This window comes from Pinus tabuliformis, chromosome 5_2 (assembly GCF_031772625.1).
Source record: "Pinus tabuliformis cultivar Carrire ecotype Pingquan chromosome 5_2, CPIR1, whole genome shotgun sequence".
Classification (NCBI taxonomy): Eukaryota; Viridiplantae; Streptophyta; class Pinopsida; order Pinales; family Pinaceae; genus Pinus; species Pinus tabuliformis.
This window is the reverse complement of record NC_142306.1, coordinates 979589452-979606585: the sequence shown is the minus strand read 5'-3', so window position 1 is coordinate 979606585 and position 17134 is coordinate 979589452. Positions and strand designations below refer to the sequence as shown.

The following is a 17134-nucleotide window of genomic DNA, read 5'->3' as shown; positions in this document are numbered from 1 at the left end:
AATTTTTTTGATGTATAACCAGCTTAAACTGTCAAAAGCCTTCGAAAGATCTATTTTAAGGAGCATACCTGGCTTCTTGCATTGCTTCAGAGAATGGATAATTTCATGGGTGAGGATGATTCCATCTGTAATCTGCCTACCTTCGACATACCCAGATTGCTCGGCGAAATAATGAGAGGCAGCAATAATTTGAGCCTGGAGGCGATGACTTTGGAGACTATCTTGTAAATTATATTGCACAGAGCAATAGGCCTGTACTTGTCAGGAGTGCTGGGCTGATCCTCCTTGGGGACAAGGGCGATGAATGTGGCATTCATGCCAGGAAACATCCATCTTAAAGTCCTAGATTCCTCAACTACCTGCCAAACTTCTATTTTTATCAACTCCCAGAAACTGTGAAAAAAGTTAGAAGTGAATCCATCCAGGCCTGGGGCCTTTCTCGCCTTCAGCTTTCATACTGCCATTTCAACCTCCTGTAGATCTATAGGCCTGAGAAGAAGCTGGTTCTGCTCTTTAGAAATGATTTTAGGTATATTTCGAGTAATTTTTTCAATGGCTTGCGATCGATCAATTTGGGCTCTCGATGTGCTTGCTTGAAATAGTTTAGAAGTTCGCCTTCAATAGCTTCATGTGTTTCCATCCTAGCCCCCTGCTCATTTTGAATGTGTGTTATGGTGTTGTTCATTCTGCGCTGGATAGTTGTATTATGGAAAAATTTTGTGTTCTTTTCGCCATCCTTGAGCCATCTTATTCTCGATTTTTGCCTCCACAACGTTTCTTCCTGTTTAGCCCTTTCTAAAATTTGTACCTCAAGAGCTTTTTCCTGTTTTTGCCATTTCCTCAGATAGACCCTCAGTGATAATCCTTTGCTGCAGACTCTTCATGTCTTGATCGAGAGATTGCTTGGCCTGGAAAATATTGCCGAAAGATGTGAGATTCCATTGTTTGATCTTGCTTTTGAGATGTTTGAGCTTCTGCTGAAATTGAAACATCTTGGATCCATTTGGAGGAGAGAAATTGTTCCATTCTGAGTGGATTAAGTTGTTGAAATCTGGATGAGACAACCAGAATGCCTCGAAACGGAATGGTCTTCGGGACTTATTGCCAGGACAAGTCCATTGGAGGGAAATTGGCCAATGATCAGACCCCGAGTACGGCAGGATGGAAGCAGCAAAGTCTCCTCCAATGTGAATAGCATTGTCTGAAAGCAGGAATCTATCCAGACGGGAGGCTATCTGATGCAACCTTGCTCTTTTGTTGCTCCAGGTAAAAATGCCATTATTGAAAGGCATGTCAATAAGCCAGTTGTTCTGAATGAATTCCTTTAGGGGGATCCCTTCCTGACTTCCCCTGTTCCTACCTCCCCTTTTTCTCCAGTCTGGTTATCATATTAAAATCACCTCCTGAGATCCATAGAGGATGCAGCCTATCAGAGTTGATAGCTGAGAGAGAGTTCAAAATTTCTTCTTTATACACAGCTTCTTGGGGAAAATACACATTGGTTAATAGCCCATGTACATTTGTCCCTAAGATATGAAATGTTGCTTGGATGAAGTTCTTATTTGCATGGACGTTGTTGAGCTGAATAGTTCGATTGTCCCATAAGATTGCAAGACTGCCAGAAGCCCCATCGGAATCTACAGCAGCGCAGAGACCTCCTGGCCATACTTTTGCAGCAATTCTATCTAAGGCACTTGAATTGCATTTGGTTTCTTGTAAGAAAAGTACTTGAGGCTTTTCTTGCATGATCATATTTTTGAGAAGTCTTCCTTTTCTTGGGCTATTGAGCCCTCTGATATTCCATGAAATTAACTTCATTGGGAATGATTAGGAGAGGAGTTAAAGTACTTTGTTAGCTTGGAGTACCCACCAGACTCCACCAACATTGCTCCTATTCTGATTGTGCGCTGGAGGTCTGTTTTCCTTCCACGCTTTTTATTATCCTTTGCAATGATTTTTCCATCCCAGGGGCTGCCAATCTGAATTCCTAAGGACTTTTGCCTTTGAGCTCGAGAAAGGACCTCCTCCAGATTCTCCAGTTGTCGATCTGGAATTTTGTCAAAATTTTTTGTTCTGCATGCCTGCTCCAGGGTCAGGATGTCTAGTTCCCCAATGTCTATACTTTCGGGTTCCTCCTCCATGTGCTGAGATTCATTTAATTCTTCAGTGAGTTCTTCTACTGTTCTGGTATCCGCTTGTAAATTGTCTACCTCCATGACCTGAGAATACCCTACTAGAGTCTTGAGCTTATCCGAGGAGGACGGATCTGTGGGCAGACGGTCTTCTTGGGTCGAACCGATAACTACAGTCTTCGAATGATTGTCCTTCAATGCCCCCTTTTCTGGGGGAGCGTGGGTTTCAGGGTTAGGCTCATTTTGTCGAGCTAGAGCTTCAAAGCTGTTGCTAGTTGAGGGCTTGGAGGAACTAAGTTGAGGCCCTTTGGAATTCGGAGCTGGTTTCCTGTGGCTTCTTCTACAACTGGCTACTTTGGTGAATCCATCAGCCTCAGGCAGATCTGGATTGGCGGGTGATGGGGGTTTTTGAGTTAACGGACAGTCCCGGAATAAATGACCTAAGGCATGACATCTTCTACATCTAAACAGCACATGTTCATAATCAATCAACTGAACCCATTCAATATCTTCATGGAATAAACTTACCGTGTCCGGAAGGGCCTTGTTGAGGTTCATGTAGACACAGATATGAGCACTGGAGGTGTATCTCCAGATTTTTGTTTCTCAGCAACTTTTATAAATTCTCCAAGGCATTCCCAATTTCTTGTAGCAAAGTTTCCTCCTAATACTCTACAGGTAACGAGTACAGTCAGATCCAAACAAGAGCCCAACTGAGATCCTCCTTATCAGGATTGAAGTACTCAACCCAACCTCTGAGAAACAAGCTCGCTGTATTGAAGAAATAGGGTCCTCCATCCAGAACCCTATTCCTATCTTCCAGACAGTTAAAAATGGCTGTAAAGAATCCTTTTGGCCCTAGCGGCAAGGTAATATGTCCTTTTGGGTTCCATTTCGTTGTGATCCATCCACGTAGCGCTTTCTCCGTTGGCCAAAGTCCTATGAACTTGCCAATTAGAGCATGATCCCTCATAAACTGTATCTGAGCATTGATTCTGTGGCTGGGAAAAAAGACCTTCGGACGTTCAGTAGCCACTGGCTTGCATGTTGTAGTACTTATCTTGGGTTGCTCTGTGTTGTCCTGATTTGCCTGTTGTGGGTTCAGATCCGTTCTGTTCTCACCTTGATCCTCTGATTTGTCGTTTGCAATGTTTTTTTGCTGCTTTTCATTGTCCAATGGGGGGGTACATCGCCCTCCCTGCGGGGGACTCATGAGGGGCTGCACTGTATTGCATAGAATGCAAAAGTCGTCCTGCCGTCAGTGATTACCAGGCCTGCAGCGCACTGGGGAGACCCGCGTTACAAAAGAAGTCGAAACCCTAGAGTGCAGAGCCACCCTCGTCCTTGACATCCATGGAATTTTTCATTGATCATTAGAGATAAATTTATTAATAATTAAGTAAAAAACTAATTTAAATCATATTCTTTTATTTAATATATATTAAAAATAATTAATTTTTATATAATTATTTTAAAAATAAAAATTATTTAATAAAATTTAATATATATGAGATTAAATAAATAATATTGATTAAAAATTTATAATTTTAATAATATATATATATATATATATATATATATATATATATATATTTTATTAAATATTCGTCAACATTCTTTTCAAATCAAAATACTATACGTAACCATAAAATTTAGATCTTAAACACAGTGTTTCTTATTACAAAATTTATATTCCGGAGAATTTTGTTTCAAAGATTTTTTCTAAAACTATCAAGAATTTTTTCTTGATAATTTCAAAAATTTTCCCGATACTATCAGAGACTTTCCCTAATACTATCTGGGAATATACCATCTACCACCTATCCAGAAGTGTTCCTGGTAATTTCAGAAATTTTCCCTCATACTATCAGGGACTTTCGCTAATACTATCCAGGAATGGACCATCCACCAACTATCCAGAAGAATTATCAGGAATTTAACCACCTCTTCCTCATGATTTGATATGATTTCTTCCTTCCCCTCAAACTATTCGGAAAACACCTCTTCAACTAATCAACTAAGCTACCTCTTCTGGAAAAAACTAATCAACTAACCTACCTCTTCATGACCACACCACCGGGAGACTGCCCGGGGTTGGGTGGGTGATTCGCCCCGATACTATCAGGGACTTTCCCTAACACTATCCAGGAATGGACCACCACCAACTATCCAGAGGTGTTTCATGGCCTTTATTAGAGCAACTCTGGTCTCTCGATTCTGATAACGGATATTACTTCTTCCCAGGATCGAATCCTGTGGCTGCCATAAGAGTGGACTCTTCACCTTAGTGACCTGTGGCCTCTTCAAATCTAGAGAGGTATATCATAATTTAATTTTTTTTTTTTTTTTTTAAGGGATAGTGTTTTTGGATGGCGTGTTGTTGTTGCCTATTTGGGTATATTATTGATGACTTGTGGTTGTTCTCTACCCATTTGGATACTAAAACGGATTTCAAATTTCTCCTTTTTGAGCATACAGTAAATAGATCCACAGACATAACAATTATGAGATAAACATGGCTTATTTTTTACCTCATTTATATTAATTTTTTTGACAGATTCTGAAACTGGTGCTATTTTCCGGGTATCGTGTTTTATTTCGGTACTAATATTCCTCGTGATTGGGTGTTTTTCCACTATAGATCCTGTAAGTATCAAAACCGTGTGCGTCTTGTTTTTTCACGGATCTGGCTAGTTTTTAATGATGGTTATTGTAAATAAGGTTAGATGTTTTTATGGGTAGCCTTCCACTTTTAGTTGTTATGCATGTGTTTTGTGTGAAATCTTGTTAAAAGGGCATATCTCCTTGCTGGATCTTATCCACATTAATAATCTTTTTTTCATTTGAGGGAACATGCTAACTTATCTCATTTATTTAGTCGATATTTCTTCTGGTATTCTCTGTGTAAAATGTAAGAAATGAGATGTTACAGTCCAGAAAAATATTGAGCATGATTTAATTATCTCACTTTCGATAATGATAGTGAGACAGATTTGGTTAACATTGCTCTCATTAAAATTTTTGGCGACCAGGAAACTGGTATTACATAGAATTTCATTTGACAGACTTCTTCAACCTTGACTGCAATTGATGACCTTTTCCCATCACACTAGACCACTGCATACCAAAAGTGCTTAATTTGTCATTCATTCTAGTACCTGGATACCCCATATAGGGCTCCACATGGATTGAGCTTTTGAGTATATTTTATTTTGGCTCGTAATATTGATTTTTTGAATTTTTGCCAAAAATAAATAGATAGGAAAATTGTGCCTAACCAAGTCTTCGGGGGAGTTTCGAGACCTCCATGTACATCAATCCATGGTAGACCAATCACTATCCACCACATGGTCCCTCTGCGGTTTCATCTATGTTTGGTCATTTTGCCATTTCATATCTATGTTTGGTGAGACAAAAAGTTTGGTTGGACCTATATAGAGTCAGGGCAATGAGCTAACCCATAGGGCCACATGTCATTCCAAGTTGGGCAATGTCAAAATTAGCATATGGTTAAGTCATGGGCAGTCTCGCCAAATTCCATCATTATAATATAATGTTCACAAGCCAGCCATCACGGAGGCTTATGGGCTTGATGGCCAACAACATATTTTATTTACAATATGCCAACAAAACCACCAATGTGTTAGATTGTTAAATTTTAGCAATAATTATATGCACAATTCTACTTCTAGCCTATAACTCGAATTTACTGAGTAAATTAGTAGACAAATATATGTCACACAAGTTAATTGCAATCCAAGTCATCCTGCTGATGTGAAAAATCAAATTATTAAATTTGACTAAGGCACAAGTCAAATTTAGCATTTCTTGCTACAATTTCTAACCACAGGTTGAGTAGTAGTATTGAAGCTGGCAAGTCGAAGTTGCTGTATTGAAGCTAATTGTTGCATAATCAAGAAGAACTTGAGGAAGGGATGACTTAGTACTGGGAGAAGGATTTGGTCTAGGGATTGGGTCTTTGTATCTCATTTGAAGTAGATTCTAGGAAGATAAGAGTTTATGGGTTTTCCCTTGGAGGGGTTTTTCCTTGGCTAAGAGCGTATATCTGTGTCACCTTTTGTTGTTGTTGTTTCTTAATATTATTTGATGGAAATATCTAACTAAAGAAGATAATTAATATTCACAAGCAAGTATCAAGGTTAAAAAAAATAAGATATCATAGCTAACACTTTACATTTTCTAACATGCCCACTATCTGGCTCCTTTTGCACATAAATTAGGGAACTATTGAACAACCACTGGCAATCAACACCCAACTTATAAGCATGCTCTTCTCTACAAATCAGTCCCAACATGTCTATCCTATTTTCACTTATGTGCATCATGTCTATGGGTTGTCTTATTTTGATCCATCTACACAATTCTAGAGGAACGTGACCTTACATTCTAAGATAGTTTGCCATATCCTTAGGGTTTGGTCCATCATAACTGTGCATAAAATCTAACTACTTAGGCTTAAAACTAGGGATCTAACTTGTTCTTATAATTTCTATCATCCTAAATACTTTTAGGAACATACCCATCCATCTTCTTGAACCAACTAATCTAGGAATTTATTCATGAGGTTACGATATTCCCTTTTAGGGATATTTTTTCACTACTACAGAAGCGCCCTAACTTGGCCTTTAACTAAACCTCCAAACCTTGCATTAGACCCTCATTTTGACTGCATTGATCCATAAACCTGTGTGGTCCCTCCTTCCTGTATCATCGCAGGCATGTGACACTCCAACATGTTGCTAACAGAGGTCTCGGTCCTCATCTTGAAATCACATATTTCCTACAATCAAACCACAGAGGAAACTTCTACACATGCCTAGAATATCACTGAATAACTCGACCAACAACTGCTCCTAGACAACCAAACTAGATCTAGGGAAGACTCATCCCTTTCCCCTTTGCTTTGGCTACTTAGGGTTGTGACCTATTCTCCTAGATACGTTGCTCTTGGATGGATGACTTTGGCCTCTCTTGTAGTTGTATTTGCCCTTCAAGCTCACCCTCCTTTAGGACTACATCTCTCCTAGCCCAACAATTAAATGAGCTTCTTCTCACTTGATTCTCTAGCCTTTCCTTAGGCCTCTTTAAATAAATCTTCGTTAGGCCTCTCAGGAACCCTCTAGATGTTAGGGAATTTTTCCACTCAGATCTTAGGAAATATTAATTTTCCTTTTAATTTCTTTTTAGATTGTAAACCCCATCTTGGGTCTAAAATCCCTCTACTTGGGTTCTTTGCCCACAAACCCTTTTGTGACCAAAATCCTCACAAACCCAACTCCCAGGCTTGTGGAGTACATCCTAAGTTACAAAATTCAATAGGGAACCCTCAACCAAATGATACCAAGCAAGAGATACAATGTCAGAAAACTCTAGGATTTGAGTCCACTATGGGTTGCTAAAATGAAGAGGAATGTAATCCTCTGGAGAATGAAGAGACAAAAAAAAATAATATACAATTTGAACCACTTCATGCTAATAAATGAGAAGAGAATGAGAATATTTTTTCTACGAAGTTATTGCACACCAAAAAATGACCCAAACGAGTTGTCATTTCCTTGGACCCAGCCTATGATTGGTCCAAGTATGTTTACATTAACCAAATTAATGTCAACTAAATCGGGAAATAATATAAAGTCTTCATTCACTCCCAAAATGGTTCTCGAATAGGGCATCCCCCTTTTCTCTCCCAAGAATATAAGGTATTGTTGAAATCCCCACCAAAAATACTTTTAAGACCAAACTTTGTTTCCTTAAGGTTACAAAGATAGTTCTAATGAAATATATTTTCTTGATGTGCAATTGGTATAAAAACAGCAATGACATTACATATCTTATAAGACGGTATATGAATGATGCCAAGAGAAAGCATGTGGAGAGGGCTCTATACCTCAATCAAAATGAAAATAGAAGAGGACTAGAGAGTGCATAAACCCCTAGAAGCTCCCTTAGAACTAACTACATTTGCATCACAACCTTGACATGTAGTGGAACTTTTTTTGGAGGAATCCTTATTCCCCCAATTTTGTCCCTTAGATTAGGATGATCTAGGGATTTTCTTCCTTGATTAAATCTCAAACTACTAATATTTTTCCCTTCACTTCCTAAACCCCCACAATTAAAAGAGATGAATTTCATTACTTACTCGAGGATTCTGGGGTTCTTCCTAGAGGAGCAGTTGAACCATTTTGATTCTTTGTGATTATTTGGTCCTTGTTTTACATGCCTTCTATGTTGGGTTGGGTCCCACATTCCTTATATTTGTCAGTTGCCTCTTTGCATTTGTCCCAATTATCCTTTTTATTGACTTTTCTACCTATTCTACAATTTCCATTGTCCTTTTCCATCTCACCCTCTTATATCTTATCAGCCAAAGATAAACCAGAGAAAGGATGACATGAGGAATTTTTACAATTGGAGGGAGAGTGATAGAATTATTCTTCTTCTAGATCTAGGTCTTTATTGACCATGAGAATGGTTTGGGAAATCTTCCTATGGGGGTATCCCATCGATCTATCCCCTTCACCCATGGATTCATAAGAGATTGGGGGGAATTCCACGTTCTCAAAATTCACTAGAATCTTGTACCTATCATATGAAGAATCCTTCTCAATTCCTTTACTGCTAGAATGAGAATATTCACTAGTGTGGCACTGTAGGGGGGAGGGGCCTTTGGGTGTTATGTTAGGAGAGGGGGGTTTTAGGAGGGGCATCCTATATTCTGGGGGTTCTCTTCCATTTTGGTTGTTGCCATTACTCGCCAATCTCTGCTTGCATGTGTCCCATTTCAACTTTAGCGTGGTTCTCAGTAAAGTGGCCATATTCATGGTAAATTTTACATTTAAATGGATTTTGATCATGATCTATTGATTGCATAAAGGATCGGTATCTAATAAGAGCTAGAAGGATTCTAGGAGACCTTCCTTTAGATCCACCTCAACATAGATCTGAGCATAGGGAAACATCCCATATTGTGGTTCAACATGATCGATATACTTGCTCTATTTATTGCCAATATTTCTAATGGCGTCTTTTCTATCTTTTATTTATAACTTAAATTAATTAATAAGGATGCCATTGTATCCTTTTGCATTAAGGATGGTCATAATTTTTTTCTCCTATGTCAACTTGCCAAATTTTGTATCATAAAATGTTTAGTAATGTACACCACCAATTTCCCATGTTATACCAACACTAATTTGATATATTCTCCTTAAGAATCACATTCCAAGATGAAAGTTTTAGTGAAGTCCAACATGAATAATGAATAATTCCAGGGTATAACACATAGCTTCTTTTAAGGCCAAAAGGGATACATCATTCAAAATAAATACATTATTTTTTATCAAACATGATAATAGAGAGCATTAGAATAGAATAATAACAACATCATATCAAAATTAGAAAAAATAGATACGAACTTTAAATGTAATCTTAACTTTATCCTCACTATTTATTCATCTTATCCAAATAATTACTAGATATTGTTTGTTGCCATGGATTCATATTACAAACAATTAAAATCATAAAATCTATAACAATGATAGTTCATGGATTCCTTGGGGTGACAGGAATGGTGATGGTGAGTTGGGGGGAGGTGGAGTGAGGGTTTCCCATGAGGAACAATCAGTGGTACCATTTTACGGAGCTTGGGATTAGCTTCTAATATCCTCGTGCAATCATAAACACCACTCCAATGAATTAATCTAACCTCTCTTCTAAACATTATCCATCATATGTATTTGGAATCCTTCCTCCCAAACCCAAAGTTTCATTCCATATTCTACAAGGGTCGAAGGGGTCTTTGTTTTATCTTGTTTTTGGCCTTATTTCATGTTTCCCGTAAGCTTACTTTCGTAGCTAACCACAATGAAAATGTTTCAACTGCATCGCACAAGGGATCTCTCCTAATCCACAAATAGAACTTCTTGCAACCCATCCTATAAGCAATCAAAATGACAAGTGGACATTTAACAATATGAGAGGTGACTTTGAATGTGAAATTGTGGAAACAAGAGTTGAAGCTCCAATCTTGATGGCTGCAATAACTTCTAGATTTGGTCTAGCACCCCTTCAACTAGGAAAATACAGAGCCATTTTATTATGGAATTTTAATTTGTGTAGAGTATTGATGTTGGGTTTCATCATAATGATAGAGGACCATCAAGTGTGTATCCTTATGGATTTCCAAGGAGATTATTGGTATCTAGTCCCACAACTTCTACCTTTCCTTGATCTCTCCCTAGTGGCATTGGAGCTTTTCCTTGTCACGACCTTTCATGTCTTCTGGGTTTGAGGAAGTAGGAAAACTAACTATTATATGTAAAGGAAGAATTGTATGGCTCAATTCAACAACTCCATGTGAGAATGAACTCATTGGTGACCTAGGTAGTAATTCTCATAATTTTTTTAATCTAATAACAATAGGCTCTCTCTAGGTTCAAGGATGAATTTGGGTATCTCCGAGGTCAACTAAAGGATATTCAACAAGGTGGTAGGTTAGTACCTTCGTCCCCTTCAACATTGGTCAACTCAACAGCTCAAGTCCCCATTCCCCTGGACCTGAATTTGTCAACTTGTTCAATAGTGAAAGAGGCATCCCTTTGGGTTTTTTATTTCATCTCCCTTCGTTAATCAGACGTGTCACAAAGCGTGTTGTTTTATGGCCATTTTCTATAGGTTATATGTAGTCAAAATACTTTCTAGATCATGTAATTCTCTATTTTGCATTGGAAGGCTTAGTCTCAAACAATGTTTCTTTAGAAATTACACGTCCTCCAAGCTTATTTCTTTTCATTTTTAATCATACTTATCCTTTTTTATGTAGGAAAGATAATAAAGAATTTCCTCGAAACTCTTATGATCTTTAATAGGGTTGTAGGCCCCCCTTCGCCTCAACTTGTTGTACAAGGATTGATTTATATGGTATAGGTGTTGATGATGCTCACTAAAAGTTAACTTGTCATTGGTGTGGTAGATTCCACTACACAAATACAATATGTAGTAGTGGAAGGCTTTCAAGCAAGGCATATGCAACATATTAAAGCTTATATTAGGTGTAAACCTGACTTTGTAGTGGTTTGTTGTGAATTGAAATGTACTTCCTTGAAACATGGCTAAACAAGTGTGATATAATGTCACATATAATGTGGGTTCCTATATAATGCTAAGACTAAAAAAGAAGAGATTCAACATATATCTAGCTACAACATCGGTACATGCATTATATAAATAAAAAATATATAACAATATCATAACAACTTAACATTAGCATCCAAATCTCTCTCTAGAAACAAAAAAGAACTATTCTAAATCTCTAGAATAAAAGAAATATTATGAATTTAAAAATGGTAAGAAAAATTACCAAGCTAGCATAAGATGGTATCAAAGCTAAGGTTTTGACAAGACTAGAGTTGAAGTTAGTCATAGAGGGATAAGGTTTCCAACAGTGCTAGCGTTGAACTTGGTCATGACGGATAAGTTTGTTAGGTTGTAGACAATACTCAATGGATCCAAACACAATCATGGTAAAGGGAAAACAATTCCTATGAAATAGCTCAATAATCCTTGGCAAAACCACAAGCCAAACAAGGATAAAGCTTGTTCCCGTCGAGACTAAACCTAGAGCTAAACTCAATAAAAAAGAAGAGAAAACAATGCCCATGAAAAAAATAATACCACAATCCTTGTTAGAGATGAACACACTCACAATGAAGGGAAAATAGTACCCATGAAACATTGGCCTCATCCTTAGTGTGTTGAACTCAAGGTTTTAGAAACATCCTCAACAACGCCAAAGCTAGAGTTCAAGGGAGTGTTGTTCAATCAAACTCTTGAACTCTCAATTAGCCATGTTAGTGAAAGGAGAACAATGAGGAGATAGTTTCAACATACAAAGTACATAGCTACAAATGATGGATATTTATGCAAAATACACCGGAAGAAGTAAAAATAAATAACCACTGAAAGACATGCTTTCAAGGAGGGAGGGACAACTTCAAGTAGGGAGTAACAAGGGTCCCAAATAAGTGCTAGTGAAGCGAATGTCAAGTTTGGAGCCTAGCTTGCACCATCAACTATTTAATGATTATACTCAATATTTATTTTATCCATCAACTATTTAATGATTATACTCAATATTTATTTTATAGGTTGAATATAGTTTTTGTATATTAGATATTATAAAAATTTAATAAATTATAGCCATCCATAAAATCAGGCCTGGAATTTGACGTCCCACAGGACGTATTTTTGATTTCAGAACGTATTTGACGGCAGAGAAAAAATCTTCCACGTCAGGTTAGACGTGCCGTATACTTTTCCAACCCGTCATTTTGACGTCTAGTTTCATAAGGAAAACGTAAAAATCTATAATATCTGTAATAGGAGTATGGGAGTCTGGGACCACGTCACCACGGGAGTATGGAGTCTGGACCACGTCACCACCGGACCAGCAGTGCTACAGTAACCCTAGTACACAACGCGTTACGCTAGCAGCTGCACAGAGTTTAAAATAAAAGGCTTTAACTGCATCACCTCCCACTGCATACTACACAGGGTACCTACCATTGAATAATGTAGCTACCATCTGCCCGGCGCTGCTCATGGCCGCTCAAAATTAAAACGAGACTTGCAAATTGCAATCTAGTCACTAGTGCCGCTGCTGCAGACTGCAGTGCGTATTCCTCCATGCTCTGGTGAAGCTCAGGTTCTAATCTCGGAGGGTTCACTGGAGTTCAAACGTGGATCATGGATGTCAAGCTATAAACAAAGAACCAGCAAACAGGGTAAGTACGGAAAGCGATTTTTTCATTTTTTCACAATATCACATGTAACCACAGCTACGGTCTGAAAGTAATGTCCCTTGGTTTATGATATATCCAAGTTGATATTCTTTTAATAAAAAGAATTTGAATTGATGTATTTGTAGTGCTTTTAGTTGTATTTAGAAAAGTTCATAGGATCCCTTGACAAAGTTCATATATCCACTTCACGCCTAATAGATTTTGAGGTTAAGATTTATTTCTACCAGTTCTAAATACTTTTGTAATGTTGGAGAGTCCGCGTTTCATCTTATTCTCTGATAGACTGTGTATCGATTTTCTCGCGTATCAGTAATATCGTCATTTTTTAACAAGAGAGCACTGTTTAGTTTCCCCACGGAACCCATGAGTAGTACGCTGTCAAATTGTTTTGTTCAGTTCTTCCTGAAAGCGCTCCAAGTTCCAACAGTGAGTACTGCGCTGTGAAATTGATTTTTCGTGCACTATATTGGTGTGTTAAACAGGCCTACGGCATTTTGGTGAAAGGATCATTCAAACTTCTTATTTTGAATCAGATGGGTTTCGTCTAATTCTTAATAAGTTAGGTTTTAAACATCATCCGGGAAGTTTCAATGAACTTAATTAAAGTTTTAACTCTTGTTTTGTTTTGATTTGATTTCGGAATATTTTTGGAATTTGAATTTGATTTGATTTTAATTATTTTTGGAATTTTATTAATTGTTTGATTGGGCTGCTTTATATCACATTTTAAAAATATTTCAAAATAAAAATAACTTTTAATATTAAAACTCTAAAATTTTGATTGCTTTTGAAAATAACGCTGAACATTCCAACAGAGTCCCGACTCCCACCATGAAAAGAAAAATTCAGCGTACTGAAACTTTAGTCCAAATTGAATTAATCAATTAGGACTTTGAGGTGAAACTTTTTCTAAGCGTATGAAATTTTAGTCGAAATTGAATTACTCAGTTAGGACTTTGTGGTAAGTTTCAACGGATTCACTCAATTTTTAAATTTTTGTGTGCTTGGTAGAGGACCAAATATCTCAAAGAGAGTTCTGCCACGAAAAATTCTCTAACTCTATGGAACTATAAATATAATTTAACTCTATGGAACTATAAATATAATTTAATTAAAATGGAGAAAAAAAAAAACTGTGATTTTTTATCGATTTTTTTTTTTAATTGGATGGTAAATCTTAAAATATTCTAGGTTTTTTTAATATTATTATAGATTTTAGAATATTTTGAAAATATAAATATAAAGGATATTAATAAAATGATGAATTTTAAGTCATCGTTGAAATGGTGTTTTTGGGTAATATAATTTTAAGTAGAATTGTTACTTTTTATTGTTTAAAATGCATTTTTCTATGCATAAATGGATTCAGTGTTCTAAAAAACTAGTGAAACACTCTAACTCTGCTGCTTAAACAACTTGAACTTATAATTTTTAAAAATCTCTTCTAAATTATAGACAAAATTAAAAAAAATATTTAAAAAAATACCACTTATAATTTTAAAAAATATCTTTAAGATTTGAAATAAATTAAAAAAATATTTAGGAAAAAACCATTTTATCTATTAATTAAACCACCCATTCCAATAAATATGATGTGATTTAATACTCATAAATATGCATTGAAACTGATATATAAATTTATATAGATTTTTTTTTGTGTATAAGAATGTTATTTGAAAAAGGAAACTATTGAATTAACTTATGCATTAGTGTTTTTTTGAAATATTCCAAAATTTATAATGGAATTAAACTAAAATGCATTATCCCATGCAAGGAAGCAACTGACCTCGGTTGGCATGCATTCATCCATGAGATGTGGAAACCAGAAGCAATTAGGATTTTCCAAAAACATGATTATGCCACACTGAGGTAAGGAATACAGTTAAACCCTATTAGAGGGTTCTTGGAATGAGAGACGGTCTGCGATATAGACATATATTCAAGTATCAATGTTAGAATCTTGTCCTGTCACACAGAACACGGAGATCAAACACCTACCGGGTGATTTCTTTTGTTTATTAGGTCGGTTGCAGGGCATGGGCCCGGAGATTTATTTTTTTAACTAAGTTGAGATTCATTACCCCTTTCTCCTGCCATGGTCACTATGCAGATCTCACGTTTGGTAGTCCATGGATTGTAAGTTTTTTTGCAAAGATTTTATTGTTTAAATGGCCCCACCATAAATCTGAGCTATAAATCTGATAGACTGCAAATCTGCAATTTCAATCTCACAAGAATCATTATAAACAACAGTGATTATCAACCTCCATTTGATGACTTATTGTGTGCTGTGGAATAAATTTACAAAAATTATTAAAATAGAGTACACTCACATATTTAGTTAAAACGTAAAACGAAGGATACAAAAAATACAAAAACGTCATCAAATTTTAATTTGACAGGCAAAAAAGAAATTGAAATTCCAGGCCTGCATAAAATGAAGGCTTCTTATTGGCTTTGAAAGACTTAGTGAAACCAATAGCACCATCCAGTACATGAGCAATTTCCAAGAAGCAGGGCGGAACGTCAGCGGCAATAACAAGATGGTCGATAATAGGCACAACAGCGGCGACAAGAACGTCATCGGCCGCAAACCCAAGATCAAGGGCAGTCCCATCATTGGCGACCACAGCGGCAACACAATCATATGCACAAATTGGATCACAGCTAACGAAGTACGATTTCGTAGCCGTGGTCGCAATCATCATATTATTCTATCATTCTATCAGGGTTTGGAGCTTTCTGTGTTGGTGTACATGCACTTAGACTAGCTGTAGACTAGCTGTGTTGGTGTACATGCACCTAGATTAGCTCCAGTTAACTTATTGCTTGCATGCATGTGGCACATGTACACATTAGCATAAGATAAAGCGCACTTAGCTTTAGTTAGCTTTAGTTATTGCATGCACAACTAAGCTTAACTTAGTTGCTTTTGTGTATTTATTCTAAAACTCATATTGTAAATTCACTTTCATTCTTTTCTCAATTCTTGCTCGCTTCCTTCCTTTTATTGCAAGCTTGTTATTGTTTTGCAGATCTAGATCTATCTGTGTTTCTCAAAATTTTACATGGTATCAGAGCACAGGGATTTGTAATCAGTGCACAAGCAATTTTATTTGCAGGTTCAGAAGATTGAAGCAACAACAAAGAATGGAGTCTAAATTGGAGTTTCCACAATCGGCAATTCTCACTCCATATAATTATTTCGAATGGAAGCCAAAGATTCAACTTCATCTCAGAAGTAGAGGCTTATTTCGAATAACCATGGAAACGGAAGTTGAACCAACATCGGCAATGGAGAAATCAAGATATTTCAATCGCATGGACGAGGCCTTCGGCATCCTATGTTTATCTATTTCTCCGGAACTGCTATTTCATGTTGAATCATGTTCAACTCCAAATGAGGTATGGAAAATTTTGGAAGAATTGTTTGGAAAACAGGATGAAATGCTTAGAATGATAAACGATTCGATCGCAATCTATAGAAATCGTCGTGAAAGCTTTAGCTTAGAACCGGAGGACCCGCATGTCGCCAGCCTGTACGCCACCAACTACGTCCAAGGTCTCCAAGAAACCGACGGTGGTGACCCTAACCAGTTGGAGGGCACCATCAGAGGCACTGTCTACGCACCTGGCTGTGCAAACGTTGCATGCACGGGAAACAAGCCAAAGAAGGATAACGTAGCAGCCATGGCCGCGTCCCTCGCAACAGGATCCGCGCTACAAGCCGCGGCCACGCTTCTCCAACCAACAAAGCTCAGCGTCACGCGTAGCTCCTCCAGGCTATCGTCCTCGTCCTCGCATGTCTCAAGGGCCTTCGGATTCGAAGCCGCGACCTCTGCGTGGGTGTCCTGCTCCTTGCAGGACGACGTCAAGGAATTCGCCGAGATCTTGAAAGCCACAGAGAATTTCAACGACAAATACTGCATCGGAAAAGGCGGCTTCGCTGCGGTATACAAAGCACTTCTTCCGTCCGGCGAAATTCTGGCCGTGAAAAAGCTCTATCCGTCCACCAATGGCGTCGCGGCAGATCGGAGAAACTTTATGTCGGAAATCGAAACCCTTGCGGGAATTCGACACCGGAACATTGTGAAGCTCTACGGGTACTGCTGTCAGAGTGAAATGAAGCTTCTGGTGTACGCGTATATGGAGAATGGGAGTCTGGGGCAAATTCTGCAC

The 17134-nt window shown here is 37.6% G+C and overlaps 1 protein-coding gene across 1 annotated transcript; it reads right to left on the bottom strand.

The window, feature by feature from the left end:
- Positions 1-809: 809 nt before the first annotated feature.
- Positions 810-1292, bottom strand: LOC149162570 (uncharacterized). Its single transcript, XM_089435223.1, has one exon. It carries the CDS (start codon positions 1290-1292, stop codon positions 810-812), a length of 483 nt encoding a protein of 160 aa, XP_089291349.1.
- Positions 1293-17134: the final 15842 nt, after the last annotated feature.

Excerpts from the sequence above, each read along its gene's own strand:
- LOC149162570 (XM_089435223.1), bottom strand. The coding sequence starts at position 1,292 with ATGCCTTTCAATAATGGCATTTTTACCTGGAGCAACAAAAGAGCAAGG.